General features: G+C 44.1%; 1 protein-coding gene across 1 annotated transcript; it reads left to right on the top strand.

Annotated features, from left to right (window-relative positions):
• Window positions 1-921: 921 nt before the first annotated feature.
• LOC122935715 (gastrula zinc finger protein XlCGF17.1-like) lies at window positions 922-9,717 on the top strand. Its single transcript, XM_044291568.1, has 3 exons — window positions 922-958; window positions 1,042-1,180; window positions 5,916-9,717. The coding sequence occupies exons 1-3, from the start codon at window positions 935-937 to the stop codon at window positions 6,875-6,877; spliced, it is 1,125 nt and encodes a 374-aa protein (XP_044147503.1). The 5' UTR covers window positions 922-934; the 3' UTR covers window positions 6,878-9,717.
• Window positions 9,718-15,451: the final 5,734 nt, after the last annotated feature.

Below are 15,451 nucleotides of genomic sequence, written 5' to 3'. Positions count from 1 at the left end.
TCCCTGGAGGATTTCCAGCCTCTCCTCTCCTCATAAAGGCGCCTGCAGTACTAGAAGCCTCCAGCTCCTCCAGTTCTCTCCTCTTCTCCTGAATGACCACCAAGGATGGACAGGAAGGAGATCAGCAGAAGAATATTAGACCTCACCTTGGAGATCATCTCCCTGCTGAGCGGAGAGGTAAACTTTTCTAGATTTCTCTCCTCTTTATTGTATTCTGTAACAAGTCAGACATCGGGAAGGAGAATCCATCATAGGAAGTGATAGGAAGAGTCCAGGGTCCTGGAGAACGGCCTCCAGACCTTCCAAGTGATGGAGAACCTGAAGATCAGCCACCAGTATGGTCAGTGATGTATCATGGAGACGAATAGTCATGTTGTAGGAGCCATGAGAAGGTAAGTAGGCACGTTGTACCCAGGAGGAGAGGAAGCAGAGGAGGAGATGGCCGGAGTGTGGCCTGGAGGGAGGATTTCTACCACTAGTCTGACATCTAGATGATACTGGACTATAACAAGGAGGCCTCCACTACGTCTAGAGGAAAGAAGGTTTCTCCACCAACATAGAAGAGGAGTCTTTACTGTAAGAGCAGTGAGACTATAGAGCTCTCTGCCAGAGGAAGGAGTCATGGGGGATTCTCTAGAAGAGTCCAGAAGGGGCCTGGAGGTCTGGAGGGTAATAATATTCCAGCTTCTAGTGACTAGATTACTAGAGATGGGGCCATGATCAAGGGAGGGATTCTGAGTGTAGATCTCGAGTCAGGAAGGAATTTCTTTCCCTAAGTGTCTCTCTCCATCCACAGGATTACACCATAGTGAAGAAGACATCGGGGGATTGTGTGACTCCCATCATCCATGAGTCAGGAGGGTGGAGCAGGACCCCCATCACAGAGCCTCCTCCCCTGATACATGAGCAGAAGATCCTAGAACTCACCCACAAGATGATGGAGCTGCTGACTGGAGAGGTGACACTGCTGGGAATGCTGGGAAATTCTCCAGTAACAGCACTGGAGGGGTCTGGGTGATGACGGTGTCATTGTGTTGTCAGGTTCCTGTAAGGTGTCAGGATGTTGCGGTCTATTTCTCCATGGAGGAGTGGGAGTATGTAGAAGGACACCAGGATCTGTACAAGGAGGCTATAATGGAGGCTCCCCGACCTCTGACATCACCAGCTAAGAAGAGACGAGGTGAGAAGAGGCCGTGTTAGAGCCTCAGTCCGGTCATGTGCAGTGTGTACACGCGTGTAATGACATGTAATGTAGGAGCTCCACATGTTATTCTCCGGTCACATCAGGTTAGAGCCTACATTTCCCATATACATCACACTTCTCCATAGGCTCCATCCTCCTGACAGATATAGTGTCCTCTTGGCCTCCATCGGCCAGTACAGTAGATGACACTATTCTATACAGAGGATCCTGCAGGAAAACCTGCGCCGTGCCGTATACATGGGGCTTATGGGTGACGTCTGCCCCTGTGTGACTATATAGAATGATAGGACTGTACAGGGGAGACGTTACCTCCTTCTATCAGAGATCTACATTAGGAAACCCTCCTGATATCTACCTCTGATGGAAGGCTCAGACGTGGTCTGAACACATCCTTATTCCAGTAGTTCTCCTCCCTTCATGTCTGGGATCCACTAGTCACTCCACAAGCAGAGAAGACACAATGTGCTGTGTGTGACTGGAGGAGAAGGTGGGAACACCGGGCTCTTCTCTCTCCTCCTCCAGTCTGTGGTCCTGTCGGAGTGGACATGTGTCTTTTAGCAGTAGTTGTACGGCCCGGATTGTTGTAGCTGCGGAGGCTCCACAATATGTGCAGGCAGCCTATCACATACCTTACATACCCACCAAGCCAGCTTACCACACATGATTCCTTCATGAGCTACACGCTGCCGATGCTGAAAGTAGGAAATGTCATAATAACGAGACTGTGTGTTCCTGATTTGCACTATTTGCAGTAGATGTAGAGCTCCCTCCTGACTCTTCATGTATCAGACTATTACAGACAGCCTTATCTGCAGCTGATACACAAGACCCACCTCTCGATATGGAGGCTGAGGACATCCCCGCTCCTGCAGGTGTAATACAGGCTTTACCTTGCTAGATAGAATCAATTTACTTAGATTGAAGTTTCTGTCCACATTTCTGTATCTTTTCCATAATTCCTGTGTGGATCCCATAGAAGTTCTCTCATAGTCCCTGTAAGCAGATGCTGGAAATACTATGGGTGGGATCTGTTGTTAGACTCGGGGTGGAGACCCTCTGCTTACCAGTTGATTGGGGGGACTGGCCCTACCAAGCTTCTGTCGCCATTACCTGGCTAACCGATTATTAATGGTCACTGGTGGTTACTGCCTCAGACTGTAATCCTGCCTTGTGTTTGGTATGTAGAGGGTTGGATTCTGATAGAGTTTTGAGGGATCTACTCTTGCGAGGGCTTGGTCCTGTCCATCTCAACCTCCCCGAGCCTATGTTGGTTATGCTTAAAATATGGTATTATTATAAAATTGTCCCCTAAAGAAGAAGCCAAATGGTCACTGAACACTCCTCTGTGGCTAAATCTTCGGCTCCTACATTTTGGGAGATTCCCTGGTTCAGAGGTGTCTCTCACCCATTGTTGATGGGAACTCATTGTAATCTTTTTAATATCTGCAGTCTAATTTCAATGAACTTTATAATGACTCTCAGCTGAATCTTGCTTTGAGGGAGACTTTCACTAGATCTCCTACTTCATGAAGGAACGGCTCAGTCTGTGGATCTGATGAAGCCACTTTCTGCCTCCTATAGGCAGCGGCTAGACATCTTACTGCATTGAGGGAGAAGACGCTTAAAAGATGGCAGAGACATATAGAGGGAGAGATCTCTGGTCTAGTTGAAGATGACTGTAAGAATCTCCTGTGCAGCACAGGTTCTCCTTTCATTAGTGCAGGTCCCATTTATACATAAAATGTATTATTTGTGTTGAGTTGGCCGCCCCTCGTTGGATGGCTGATGGTACGATATCATAAATGTTTTGGGACTGTCTTGAAGATGAGGAGTCTCACTTGGGTGCACCCTAAGATTTGTCTGTATGGGATGGTGGATGGCCCTACAAACTTTGTGTACATTCCTATTGTATTATGCCACTTATTCTGAGTTATTGGGCTCTTAGATCTTCTCTGGAGAACCCCAACCTTCTTCTCCCTACTTTTGATTTTTTTCCTTTTCTCCTCTCCGTTTGCTCCGTTACCAGTATTTCTCTGTATGGCACCGTCTGTGACTTTGCTGTGCATGTTTTATGGTCCTATTGCTCTCTCTGGAATAAATGTTCCTTTATAAAATATAGATTTAATATAGAAATATTTTGATCCCAGAGATGAGTGAATTGACGACAATGCTCCGAATCGGAGTCCGTGTTCTTGCTCTGCTAATCAGAGCAGCGGCGCAGGCATGAAATTGTCAGGGCTGGGCTAAATGTCTGGTCCTGGCAATGTGGCGGCAGGTGGACGCTTCTTCACCTGTGAGGACAGCCCCTGACCGGTGAAGAAGCCCTGCTGATGAGACGTATCGATTCATTTGTCTGTAATTTATTCCAATTTGTGTGAATCATTGTGGAGTCGCCAACTTCTCTCTCCACAATTGACCGAATGGTATCGGCCTGATTTGTACGCTCGACCTCGCCTAAACAACAGAAAAACCATGGCGGAACTGCACGTTTTTATCACCCCATACAGAACTGTATTCCCCTTTTCCAATACAAGCTATGGTAAATGAAATGGTGCCCCCCAAAATACCAAAAAAATAATCCCTCATATGGGCGGAAATGTAAAAAACGTTACGACTCTTGCATTGCAGAGGGGTAAATAATTACATTTGGCACGGTCTTCAAAGTGTAAATTTTTTGAAAGTGTTAGAAATACCCTTAAAATATACTTCAGGATCCACTTTGGTGGTAAAATGGTAAATGAGGTTTGGGCCTCTGTAAGCAGTGTTCACTGCAGCGCATAGAGAATCCGTCACCACAGCCATGTATGCGGCGTGCGGACACGGACTTGTATCATACGCGCTGCAGTGATGGGCGCACATCTCCCTGCTCCCGCCTTTTGCTGAAATCTCTGCCATCGAGTATCAGTGCAGGATGCGCGGCAACGTTCTGTGCAGTGAAGACAGGAGCAGCGATGTGCTGTGCAGAGCTCCTGCCTGTCCTCGCTACGCTCCACTGGAACCTCTGCATAGAACGTCGCACAGTATCCTGCTCTGATATTCTGTGGCGGTGCAGGGACATGTGCTCCCGTCAGGACAGTGCTCACTGCAGCACATATAAGACAAATCAATATCCGTACACTGCATACATTTTAGACCGTGTATCACTTTTTGATCACTTTTATTATTTTTTTATTATTTTTTTGGTAGGTGGAGCGACAAAAAACTGCAAATCAGCCATTTTTTATTTTTTCCAGTTATGGCCTTAATCTTACGGGATAAATACATTTTATATTTTAATAGTTCACAAGTTTTGGGTTTATTATTTAGTAGTTTTAATTGTTTATTTTCATAATGAGAAAAGGGGCTGATTTTGAAATTTTTAATTTTTACTTTTAAATTTTTTGGAACCTCCCCCAGGGGATTGAATATGCGATCTTCAGATAGATTCTGCCTTACATTGCGATGAATTATAATTACAATGTATTGCAGATTAGCTATGTTCTTATAGAGCACGGCCATCTTCAGGACTCCCAGGCTATTGCAGACAATGAAAGGCTTCCCTGATCTCAGCACTGTTGAAGCCATTCGTGCCCAGGGAGCGCAACGTTCCTGGAGAAAGCTGCCTCAGTTAGTGTGGTCACGATTAACTATGGCATCTTAGGGATTAAATGCCTGTGATCGGCGTTATTGCTGATCGCAGACATTGGCCTTGTATGTCTGCTGTGTGAAACAGCAGAAACCAGGTGGCTATGGGCTTGCTTTGTTCCAGAGTGGATTCCATCTTGACAGAGACGAAATATGCTGTACATGTACGGCAGATGTCATCAAGTGGTTAATGTGCTGCAAAAAGGATGAACTAGCCTTTTACACGGACTGATTATTGGGGATAAGTGCTTCTACCAATATTTATTCGCTATTATTGGCCCGACAATTGTACAGTGTAAATGTGGCTTTAGGATGACGTAGTGAAACACTTACTGGAACCAGTGGCGGCCTCTGTGTGTGTCTCTGTCTCTCTCTCTCTCTGTAGCTGCTCCATTCATGTACTGCAACTACAGTATAACCCATCTTTATCTCTGCCTCACTGCTCTTAGAACAGGGCAACAGGACAATTACTTGGTTATTTAAGGGGTTCTCTGGTTTCATAATTCATTTTTTATTTATCTGCACAAAAAAAACTCAAATGCTGCATATTTTTGACCCATATACCTGTTTTTCATGAGCACTTTCATTCCCCATTTTTCAGTTTCACTGCTTCCTGGCAGGATGTTTACATGCAGAACTTCCTGTTTTCATCAGCTTTCTGCAGGGTTTTCTAACCAAACCCATCATGCTTTGCTCTGTCGTGTTTCTCAGGGCTTGGTCCCCCTACCACACTCTTCTCTCAGTAGTAGTCACTCTTCCTAAACCTGTCCTCTCAATGTCAGTTAGGCAGGGCAAGCGCAGTGTCTGGATGATAAACCTGGGGCCGGACTAGATAGTTTTGTTATATACCAAATATTTATTTTGGCTTATTTTGAGACAGATTTGTATGCTAGAATTGTTGTGCAGTTTTGGTGCTAGATGGCACATCTTAGGCCACGTCCTTTGTCGATATTTGGCAAATTTTCACACAGTTGGCAAAATTATCTAGGAGCACTGACTGACGTGTTTCCAACTTAAAGGGAAGGTAATAGATTTATCTACTTTATGGTTTAAAAAATATATCTATTTTTTTTTTTTATCCTAACAGAAAATTCCAATAAGGACTCTGAGGAAAACTTCATGTTATCAGTAGATTATAAAGTAGAAGATGAAACTATCAGGGCGCGCTCTTCACGAGAAAACCTCATAAATGTATCACTAGATTATAAAGTAGAAGATGAAGATATCGGGCAGCGCTCTTCAGGAGAAAACCTCATTGCCTATAATGTCCATCCAGGACTTCACAGTGCAGATCTATCATATGATCTGCTCGAACACGAGGAACCTTCTGCTGACCAATCACAGATTGCAACCACAAGTACTGGCCAGAAAGAGGCTAAAAGATATCAGTGTGGGGAATGTGGAAAACAGTTTACACAACGCTCAGGTCTTTATACCCACAGAAGAATTCACACAGGAGAGAAGCCATATTCATGTTCAATATGTGGAAAATGTTTTGCATATAAATCGCTAGTTGTGAAGCATGAGAGAATACACACAGGAGAGAAGCCCTATTCATGCCCAGAATGTGGGAAATGTTTTACGACTAAATCAGATCTTGTTAAACATCACAGGCGTCACACAGGAGAGAAGCCATATTCATGCAGAGAGTGTGATAAATGTTTTATTACTAAAGACATCCTCAAGGTTCATCAGAGAAGTCACACAGGAGAGAAACCATTTAAATGTTCGCTATGTGGGAAATGTTTTGCAGATAAATCCGGTCTTTCCAAACATCAGCTATATCACACAGGAGAGAAACCATTTTCATGTTCAGAATGTGGGAAGGGTTTTACAAGTAAATCAGATCTTGTTAAACATGAGAGAATTCACACAGGAGTGAAGCCATATGTATGTATGGAATGTAGTAAAGGTTTTACATGTAAATCAGATCTTATTAAGCATGAAAGAACTCACACAGGAGAGAAGCCGTATTCATGTTTTAAGTGCGGGAAAAGTTTCAAAACTATATCAGATCTTGGTAAACATGAGAGGACTCACAAAGCATAGCCGTATTTATCTTCAGAATGTGGAAAATGGTTTATTACTAAAGACAAACTCAAACAACATTAACACAGGAGAAAAAGTTACATGTACAGTGTAAAATCTTTACCTTCTAAAGCCACCCTCAAGGTTCACTAGAGAAATCAAACAGGAGAGAAGCCGTATTCATGTGCAGAATGTGGAAAATGTTATATATAAATCACAGCTTGCTAAGCATGAGAGAAGTCACACAGGAGAGAAGCCGTAATCATGTTCAGAATGTGAGAAATGTTTTATTTATAAAGACAACCTGAAGGTTTATCAAAGAAGTCACACAGGAGAGAACCCATAGTCATGTTTACTGTTGATATATTACTTCTATTTATATATTTATCTGTAGAACATTTTCTTGTTACACATTAGTGAATTCACCCTGGGGCAAAACAATTTGAGATTTTTTTTATGTGGAAAATGCTTTATAAGAAAGTCACATTTTAAAACTACTCAGAGTTCACAAAAAAAAAAACATACTATTGTTTGGAAGAAGAGAAAGGTTGGCAGAATTTTTTATTTTTTTTAGCCGCTCAGGTTATTCACAGATATTAAATGGACAGTGTTTTGGATGGAATTAGCCTGGATCTGCCAAATACCCAAATGATATTTCCCTGAAGTCAACAGTGATCGGGATCTGTGGAGGAAAAGAATTGTGGATATGAGGAAGAGAAGAAGAGTTGCCTGTCAGAGCAGTGAAGATGAAGCCCCCATGAACCTTGCTTCTTCTTACTATATTCATACTTCCACCCACACTGCAGGGAATCCAGATGACACCGTAAAGGAGGAAGGACCTCCCATGTGGACATATCGATATTTGATCTTAATTCATACAGTATATAAAGATAAAGGTGATGGAAGTGAGGAAAAACAAGACTCGATTGGAATTCATACTAATCTGTTAAACCAAGGAAAAAATCTGACATTTTCTTCTATGACTTGAAAACCTCTTTGGCAAAAAACTCCAGCAGGCATTTATTATAGGGTCTCATCCACACTTGTGTACTCTGGTCAGTATCTTCTATCAGGATTTGTCAGATAAAACTAGGAGCACCTCTAGAACATGGAAGACGTGTAAATCCTTCCATTCTGCTTTTCTTCATTATGTTCTGATTCCAGGATTCTCTTACAGTTTCTGATACAGGATTCTGACCGAGCTGCTCAAGTGTGAATGAGGCCCCACCGTCTGCTGGTCTCTTATATGGGAGGTTTTATACAAAGACCTGAGGGTAGAATCGGGTGCTCCATAAAGTGTAACTGTCATGAGAATTTTTTAAACATTTTAACATTTTTGTAATATACTTTATTAAGGAAATGTGTCTTTTTTTTAAACTTTTTAGATATTTATTGATTCCATACAAGTATTCATTTACAGAATACATACCGTATATCAATCAGAATCCACGCAGGGATCACGAGGAATTAAAATTTTACTTTTTCAGTACCACACCAAATAATAACCATCAGAATAAACATAATTTGAAAACCTAGGCTAACATAATGTGTATTAAGGTGTGTCGGCAAGACTACCCGATCAGAGGAGTTGGTTACATTCATCGAGGCAGAGACTATTCAAGATTTGGCGAATTTATCTCACAAATCCCATGTTTGTGCCAATTTGGCCTGTGAGTTTTTTCTTTTAAGTGAAGAGCTTCTCTAGGTCATAATTAAATTGAACATTGGAGATCAGTTCTCGTATCCTCGGTGGTGAATTGGACTTCCAGAACCTCGCAATCATTGCCCTAGCTGCTAAGATGACCCAACCACAGCCTGTCCGCAGAAGGCCCACAAAACACAGGGCCAGGGATGGGGAAACAGGAATGTTATATCCTGTGAAGAAGGAGGAAGACTGCCTTCCAGAAGGTGGAGACCGGGGGGCCGTCCCACCATGTTTGTATGTGCCGATGAGACCGAAATGTGTGTCTTTTTATCAGCAGATATCCGTATCACTCTTAACACATTGCCCTAATAAAGTATATTACAAATCTCTTTCCCTACAAGATATAAACAAATTAAGTGTTGTGGCCACAGAGCAGCCAAGGTCTAGTTTTACCTTCTGTGACCATCCGTCTGGTTTCTGTTATGCAGGCCATAGAGTTCTATTATGACGAAATGCAAAACGGAACGCCTCTTAAAGGCATTCTATTTTGCATTCAGTCAGAATTCCAGGGAAACGTAATCCATAATGGAATTGTAATAAAACCCGAGCTCGAACGCTGCCTGATAAGCTGTTGGGAATTTGCAGCGCTCACCAGAGTTCTGTTGAGCTCGGCGGCTCCCTAAAGCAGCTTATCGGTGGGTGTGCCGGGTGTCGGACCCCCGTCCATGTGATAATGATGACCTATCTTGAGAATAGCTCATGATTAAAATTTCCTGGATAAACCCTTTAAGGCTACATGCACATGATGCAGATTCTTGTGCAGAAAAATCATACAGAACCGGCAGTGTACGATATTAGACAAATCTCATGTACACGTTGCTTTTTCCTTCCGTGTGGAAATAGATTCTGAAATCCGCAGCATGTCAATTATGGTCACGTTTTTTTTTTGGGGATTTCACTCTCTCCAAAGGAAGGGTATAAACTGCAGCAAAATCTCATCAAATCCACAAAAAACGCAAGTAAAACATGCGATTTAGATGCAGAAACACAGAAATCCACATGTAAATTTATGGGATTTTCTGCATGTTCGCCCGCACCTGTGTGCAGGTGGCCTAACTATCGGTGAAACCACACTGATTTGTGGTAAAGCTTCATGTCATGTTCACAGGTTTGGCCGCACTTCAGCCGCGTCGTGCCTACACGACGTGAATCCAGAATAACAGAGACATTTCCTCCTGTGGAATAAAGTTCTGTGAATTGTTTTTTAATGAATAATTGTCAGGTGTTTTTTTTAGCTTTTATACTGTGAATGATGAAATATTATCTGTCCACATAATCTACATGGGCGTCCTTACATTTCTATATGACCGTAGTCGGAGGCTCAGACACTGCAGGCTCCATGGAGGCTCTGAAGGTCGAAGGAATGATTGGAAGGACTTGGATGTTCATGGCATATCCACAGGAGGTACCATAAATGGCTGATAGAGGTCCCACCTCTGGTTCCCATACCTATGTGGAGAGCGGGGGTCGTCTATCACGCAGATTATACTGATGTAAATGATTTTGAATGGTCTGACATGACACTTGGGTGCCTCTCACCAACCTTATCCAAACCTTATAAGGCCCGGGCCCCTCACACAGGTTGTACTTACCTTGCTCCCCAGCACCCGCATCTCTTCAGATGCCCACATGGCCACCGCTGCATCTCCCTGTTGTGCGGATCAGGGGGTACAGCCATTTACAGGCCATGACGGGGGCGAGCCTTCCTAGCATGTGGGGCAGCGGCCGTGCGGGCATCAGAAGCAGGGCCGGCGTCAGAACCCGGCAAACCCGGGCAAGTGCTGGGGCCCACTGTAAGTTAGGGGGCCCACTCGTCTCCGCGGCCAGCCCCTCTCTCACGTGATCTTCTGACTCCGAGTCCAGGCACTGCAGTTTCCATAGCAGCACACGCCGCCCGCACAGATCAATGCTCATCCTCTGAGTCTGACTGACTGTAAGCCCGCCCCCAGCCAGCAGCAGGACTGATAGCCAAGCCCAGAGCTGGAAACCTGGCGCCCAGAGAAAAGCAAACAAAGCTGAATGCTGCTGCTGGATTTCGTTTTAAATTTAGAATTCAGGTGAACTAGTAAGTCTAGTAAGTTACTAGTAGTAACAGACAGTCACAGACCAGTTCTTGTAGTATTTATGTTACATGAATGGGGGGCCTGCCGCCTGGGGCTATCTACAGTGAGTGTCACGACTCGCAGTCACTGTCTACACCAAAACACCTAAATAAAGGCTCAAAGGAGCCAATAATTGAATAAAGAACAATGACCATGTGTTGCTTTGCTCTTGCTCAGCATCAGCAGCACACATCATGCGTCTAAGGCCGAATGCACACGGCCGTGAGCGGTCTGTGGTATCCCGGCCTGGCATCCTGCTGAGAGCTGGATCGTACGGCGTCATTGGTTGCTATGACGCTGTGCGCTTCATGCCGCCGCTGCACTACAGTAATACACTTGTATGATCTATACCAGTGTATTACTGTAGTGCAGCGGCAGCATGAAGCGCACATTGTCATAGCAACCAATGAGGCCGTACGCTCCAGCTCTCAGCAGGATGCCAGGCCGGGATACCACAAACCGCTCACGGCAGTGTGCATTCGGCCTAAAACACAATATAAACTCCTATAAGAAAATACCAGAACCCATTAAATCATTTATACAGTTTATTGGCAAAAATTCATAAGAGGAAATTTTCCTCTTGTGAATTTTTGCCAATAAAGTGTGTTATTGATTATTATTTTCTTATAGGAGTTTATGTTTTAGGCCTCATGCACACGGCCGTTGTGTGCCCATGGCTGTATTGCTGCCCGCATACGGCAAGTCCGCAACGCAATACACGGGCACCGGCCCATGTGCACTCTGCATCACAGACGCGGACGCATTCACTTGAATGGGTCCGCAATCACGGAGATGCAGAACGAATGCATGAATCGGAACCCCACGAAAGCACTATGGAGTGCTTCCGTGGTGTTTCTGGCCGTGCCTCCGCACCCCAATAAAATAGAACTTATTCAATTTTGCGGGGGCGGACGGTTAACGGGCAGCAATACATCACTTCTGCGTTGCATGAAAATCACAGCATGTTCTATATTCAGTTTTGATTTACGCAGCCCTGGCCCCATAAAAGTGAATGGGGCTTCAGTAAAAAACGCATCGCATCCGGAAGCAACTGCAGATGGAATGCGTTTTTCACTGGTGGTTGCTAAGAGATGTTTTTTGTAAACCTTCCGTTTTTTATCATGTGCGTGAAAAACGTCTGAAAACACATTGCACCTGCATGGAAAAAACTGAACGCAATCGCAAACAATATTAACTGAACCTGCTTGCAAAATGGTGTGAGTTTTACTGAAAGCACCCTGAACGCATCTGGATCCAGTCCGTCACGCCCGTGTGAAAGAGGCCTAAGGCTCAGCATGTCCACTTCAGCCTTTGTCAGAGTAGTCTGCTGCAGCCTGCCCTGCGGTGCCCCAAATTAAAATATCATCATATTGATATTTATTGGGCTTTGGGGGCACAGGGGCAGGCAGCAGCATAGTGCTATCAGCAGTCATATTGATATTTATTGGGGGCACAGGGGCAGGCAGCAGCATAGTGCTATCAGCAGTCATATTGATATTTATTGGGGGCACAGGGGCAGGCAGCAGCATAGTGCTATCAGCAGTCATATTGATATGTATTGGGGGCACAGGGGTAGGCAGCAGCATAGTGCTATCAGCAGTCATATTGATATGTATTGGGGGCACAGGGGCAGGCAGCAGCATAGTGCTATCAGCATTCATATTGATATTTATTGGGGGCACAGGGGTAGGCAGCAGCATAGTGCTATCAGCAGTCATATTGATATTTATTGGGGGCACAGGGGCAGGCAGCAGCATAGTGCTATCAGCAGTCATATTGATATTATTGGGGGCACAGGGGCAGGCAGCAGCATAGTGCTATCAGCATTCATATTGATATTTATTGGGTCATATCACATCACATACAGTCATGTGAAAAAATTAGGACACCCTTTGAAAGCATGTGGTTTTTTGTAACATTTTTAATAAAAGGTTATTTCATCTCAGTTTCAACAATACAGAGAGATTAAAGTAATCCGACTAAACAAAGAAAACTGAAGAAAAGTCTTTTCAAGATCTTCTGTAAATGTCATTCTACAAAAATGCCTATTCTAACTGAGGAAAAAGATAGGACACCCTCACATGTATTCCCTCTTAAATTGGCTCAGATCTCACACAGGTATATCACACCAGGTGCACATAATTAGTAGATCGTTACTCTGCATGTTGAATGAGGCTTGCCCTATTTAAACCTCAGACATTTAGTTTGGTGTGCTCCTGACTGTTGAAGTGAGAGTGAGCACCATGGTGAGAGCAAAAGAGCTGTCAGAGGACTTCAGAAAAAAGATTGTAGCAGCCTATGAGTCTGGGAAGGGATTTAAAAAGATCTCAAAAGATTTTGAAATCAGCCATTCCACTGTCCGGAAGATAGTCTACAAGTGGAGGGCTTTCAAAACAACTGCCAACATGCCCAGGACTGGTCGCCCCAGCAAGTTCACCCCAAGAGCAGACCGCAAGATGCTAAAAGAGGTCTCCAAAAACCCTAAAGTGTCATCTCGAGAACTACAGCAGGCTCTGGCTACTGTTGATGTAGAAGTACATGCCTCTACAATCAGAAAGAGACTGTACAAGTTTAACTTGCATGGGAGGTGTGCAAGGAGGAAACCTTTGCTTTCCAAGAGAAACATCGAGGCCAGACTGACATTTGCCAGAGATAAAGTTGACAAAGACCAGGACTTCTGGAATAATGTTCTTTGGACAGATGAGTCCAAAATTGAATTATTTGGACACAACAGCAGAGGACATGTTTGGCGTAAACCAAACACAGCATTCCAAGAAAAGAACCTCATACCAACTGTGAAGCATGGAGGTGGAAGTGTCATGGTTTGGGGCTGCTTTGCTGCAGCAGGACCTGGTCAGCTCACCATCATAGAATCCACGATGAATTCTACTGTGTATCAGAAGGTGCTTGAAGAACATGTGAGACCATCAGTTAGAAAATTAAAGCTGAAGCGGAACTGGACCATGCAACATGACAATGACCCAAAACATACTAGTAAATCAACCAAAGATTGGCTGAAAAAGAAGAAATGGAGAGTCCTGGAATGGCCAAGTCAAAGTCCAGATTTGAATCCCATTGAGATGCTGTGGGGTGACTTGAAAAGGGCTGTACGTGCAAGAAACCCTTCAAACATCTCACAGCTGAAAAAGTTCTGCATTGAGGAGTGGGGTAAAATTTCCTCAGACCGATGTCGAAGACTGGTAGATGGCTACAAGAACCGTCTCACTGCAGTTATTTCAGCCAAAGGAGGTAACACTCGCTATTAGGGGCAAGGGTGTCCTATCTTTTTCCTCAGTTAGAATAGGCATTTTTGTAGAATGACATTTACAGAAGATCTTGAAAAGACTTTTCTTCAGTTTTCTTTGTTTAGTCGGATTACTTTAATCTCTCTGTATTGTTGAAACGGAGATGAAATAACCTTTTATTAAAAATGTTACAAAAAACCACATGCTTTCAAAGGGTGTCCTAATTTTTTCACATGACTGTATGTACAGCTGATATATACATATGTGAAGTGAAAAATTTACCAATTTTCTTATATATGGTGACACAAATCAATGTCAAGCTGGTAGGGAACAGCTTCCCAGGGTTGACCTTTTGAGGTGATTACCGTGGAAGGGACTGAATAGGTGATATTGGTAGGGGCAGTTTATCTACATTGTGTTTACTTCAAATACCTCCAGGTACTGATGCACACAAGCTTACAGATACCAAGTCATCTGAAGCTCACCATCTGAAGCTCACCATCTGAAGCTCACCATCTGAAGCTCACCATCTGAAGCGCACCATCTAAAGCTCACCATCTGAAGCTCACCTTCTGAAGCTCACCATCTGAAGCTCACCATCTGAAGCGCACCATCTGAAGCTCACCATCTGAAGCTCACCATCTGAAGCGCACCATCTGAAGCTCACCATCTGAAGCGCACCATCTGAAGCTCACCATCTGAAGCTCACCATCTGAAGCGCACCATCTGAAGCTCACCATCTGAAGCGCACCATCTGAAGCTCACCATCTCAAGCGCACCATCTGAAGCGCACCATCTGAAGCTCACCATCTGAAGCTCACCATCTGAAGCGCACCATCTGAAGCTCACCATCTGAAGCGCACCATCTGAAGCTCACCATCTGAAGCTCACCATCTGAAGCACACCATCTGAAGCTCACCATCTGAAACTCACCATTTGTGCGTGATAACAACGTGTCACCGCAGTCACAGAAACCTATATTTCTTATCTGGGACCTACGATCTATACGTGGATTGGTGAGTGACCTATGGTTATGTCTGGCATTATTTGCTAAATTATGACGTTGTTTACTCATTTTGCGCGTACCACGGAGGAGAAAAAAAAACACAGCTGCCACCTGTATGCGTCCATGTGCTGTCCAAGGTCTTCTTGGACTGCGCATTGACACACCTATTCTGATCTGTAAAATACAGATCACAATAGGACAGGCGGTGAGTTTTTTCACATGGACTTGAATTCAATGGGGTTGTATGCCATCCTTAAAATATGGCCTGAACAACGGCTGTATTTCACGTTAGCCTGAGCCCTTACTAAGTGAACAGTAGGGTTGTCATTCTGTCTTTCCAATCTTATACATAATACTATCCTATGTGAAGTATGGGCCTCCCAACCTTCCCTTCATGATGTTGGGGAGAAGTAAGATTGCTTGTTACTATCTTCGCCTTTGTCTGACAGCATCTTACACTCCTCTCCACTGTTAAAACACACGTATGCTCAGCAGAGCATGCATGGGCATGCTGGAGTCAGGAGGCGTGTGGCTGAA

Source organism: Bufo gargarizans, chromosome 4 (assembly GCF_014858855.1).
Source record: "Bufo gargarizans isolate SCDJY-AF-19 chromosome 4, ASM1485885v1, whole genome shotgun sequence".
Taxonomy (NCBI): Eukaryota; Metazoa; Chordata; class Amphibia; order Anura; family Bufonidae; genus Bufo; species Bufo gargarizans.
The sequence above is the reverse complement of the archived record's forward strand: the minus strand, read 5'-3'. Positions and strand labels throughout refer to the sequence as shown.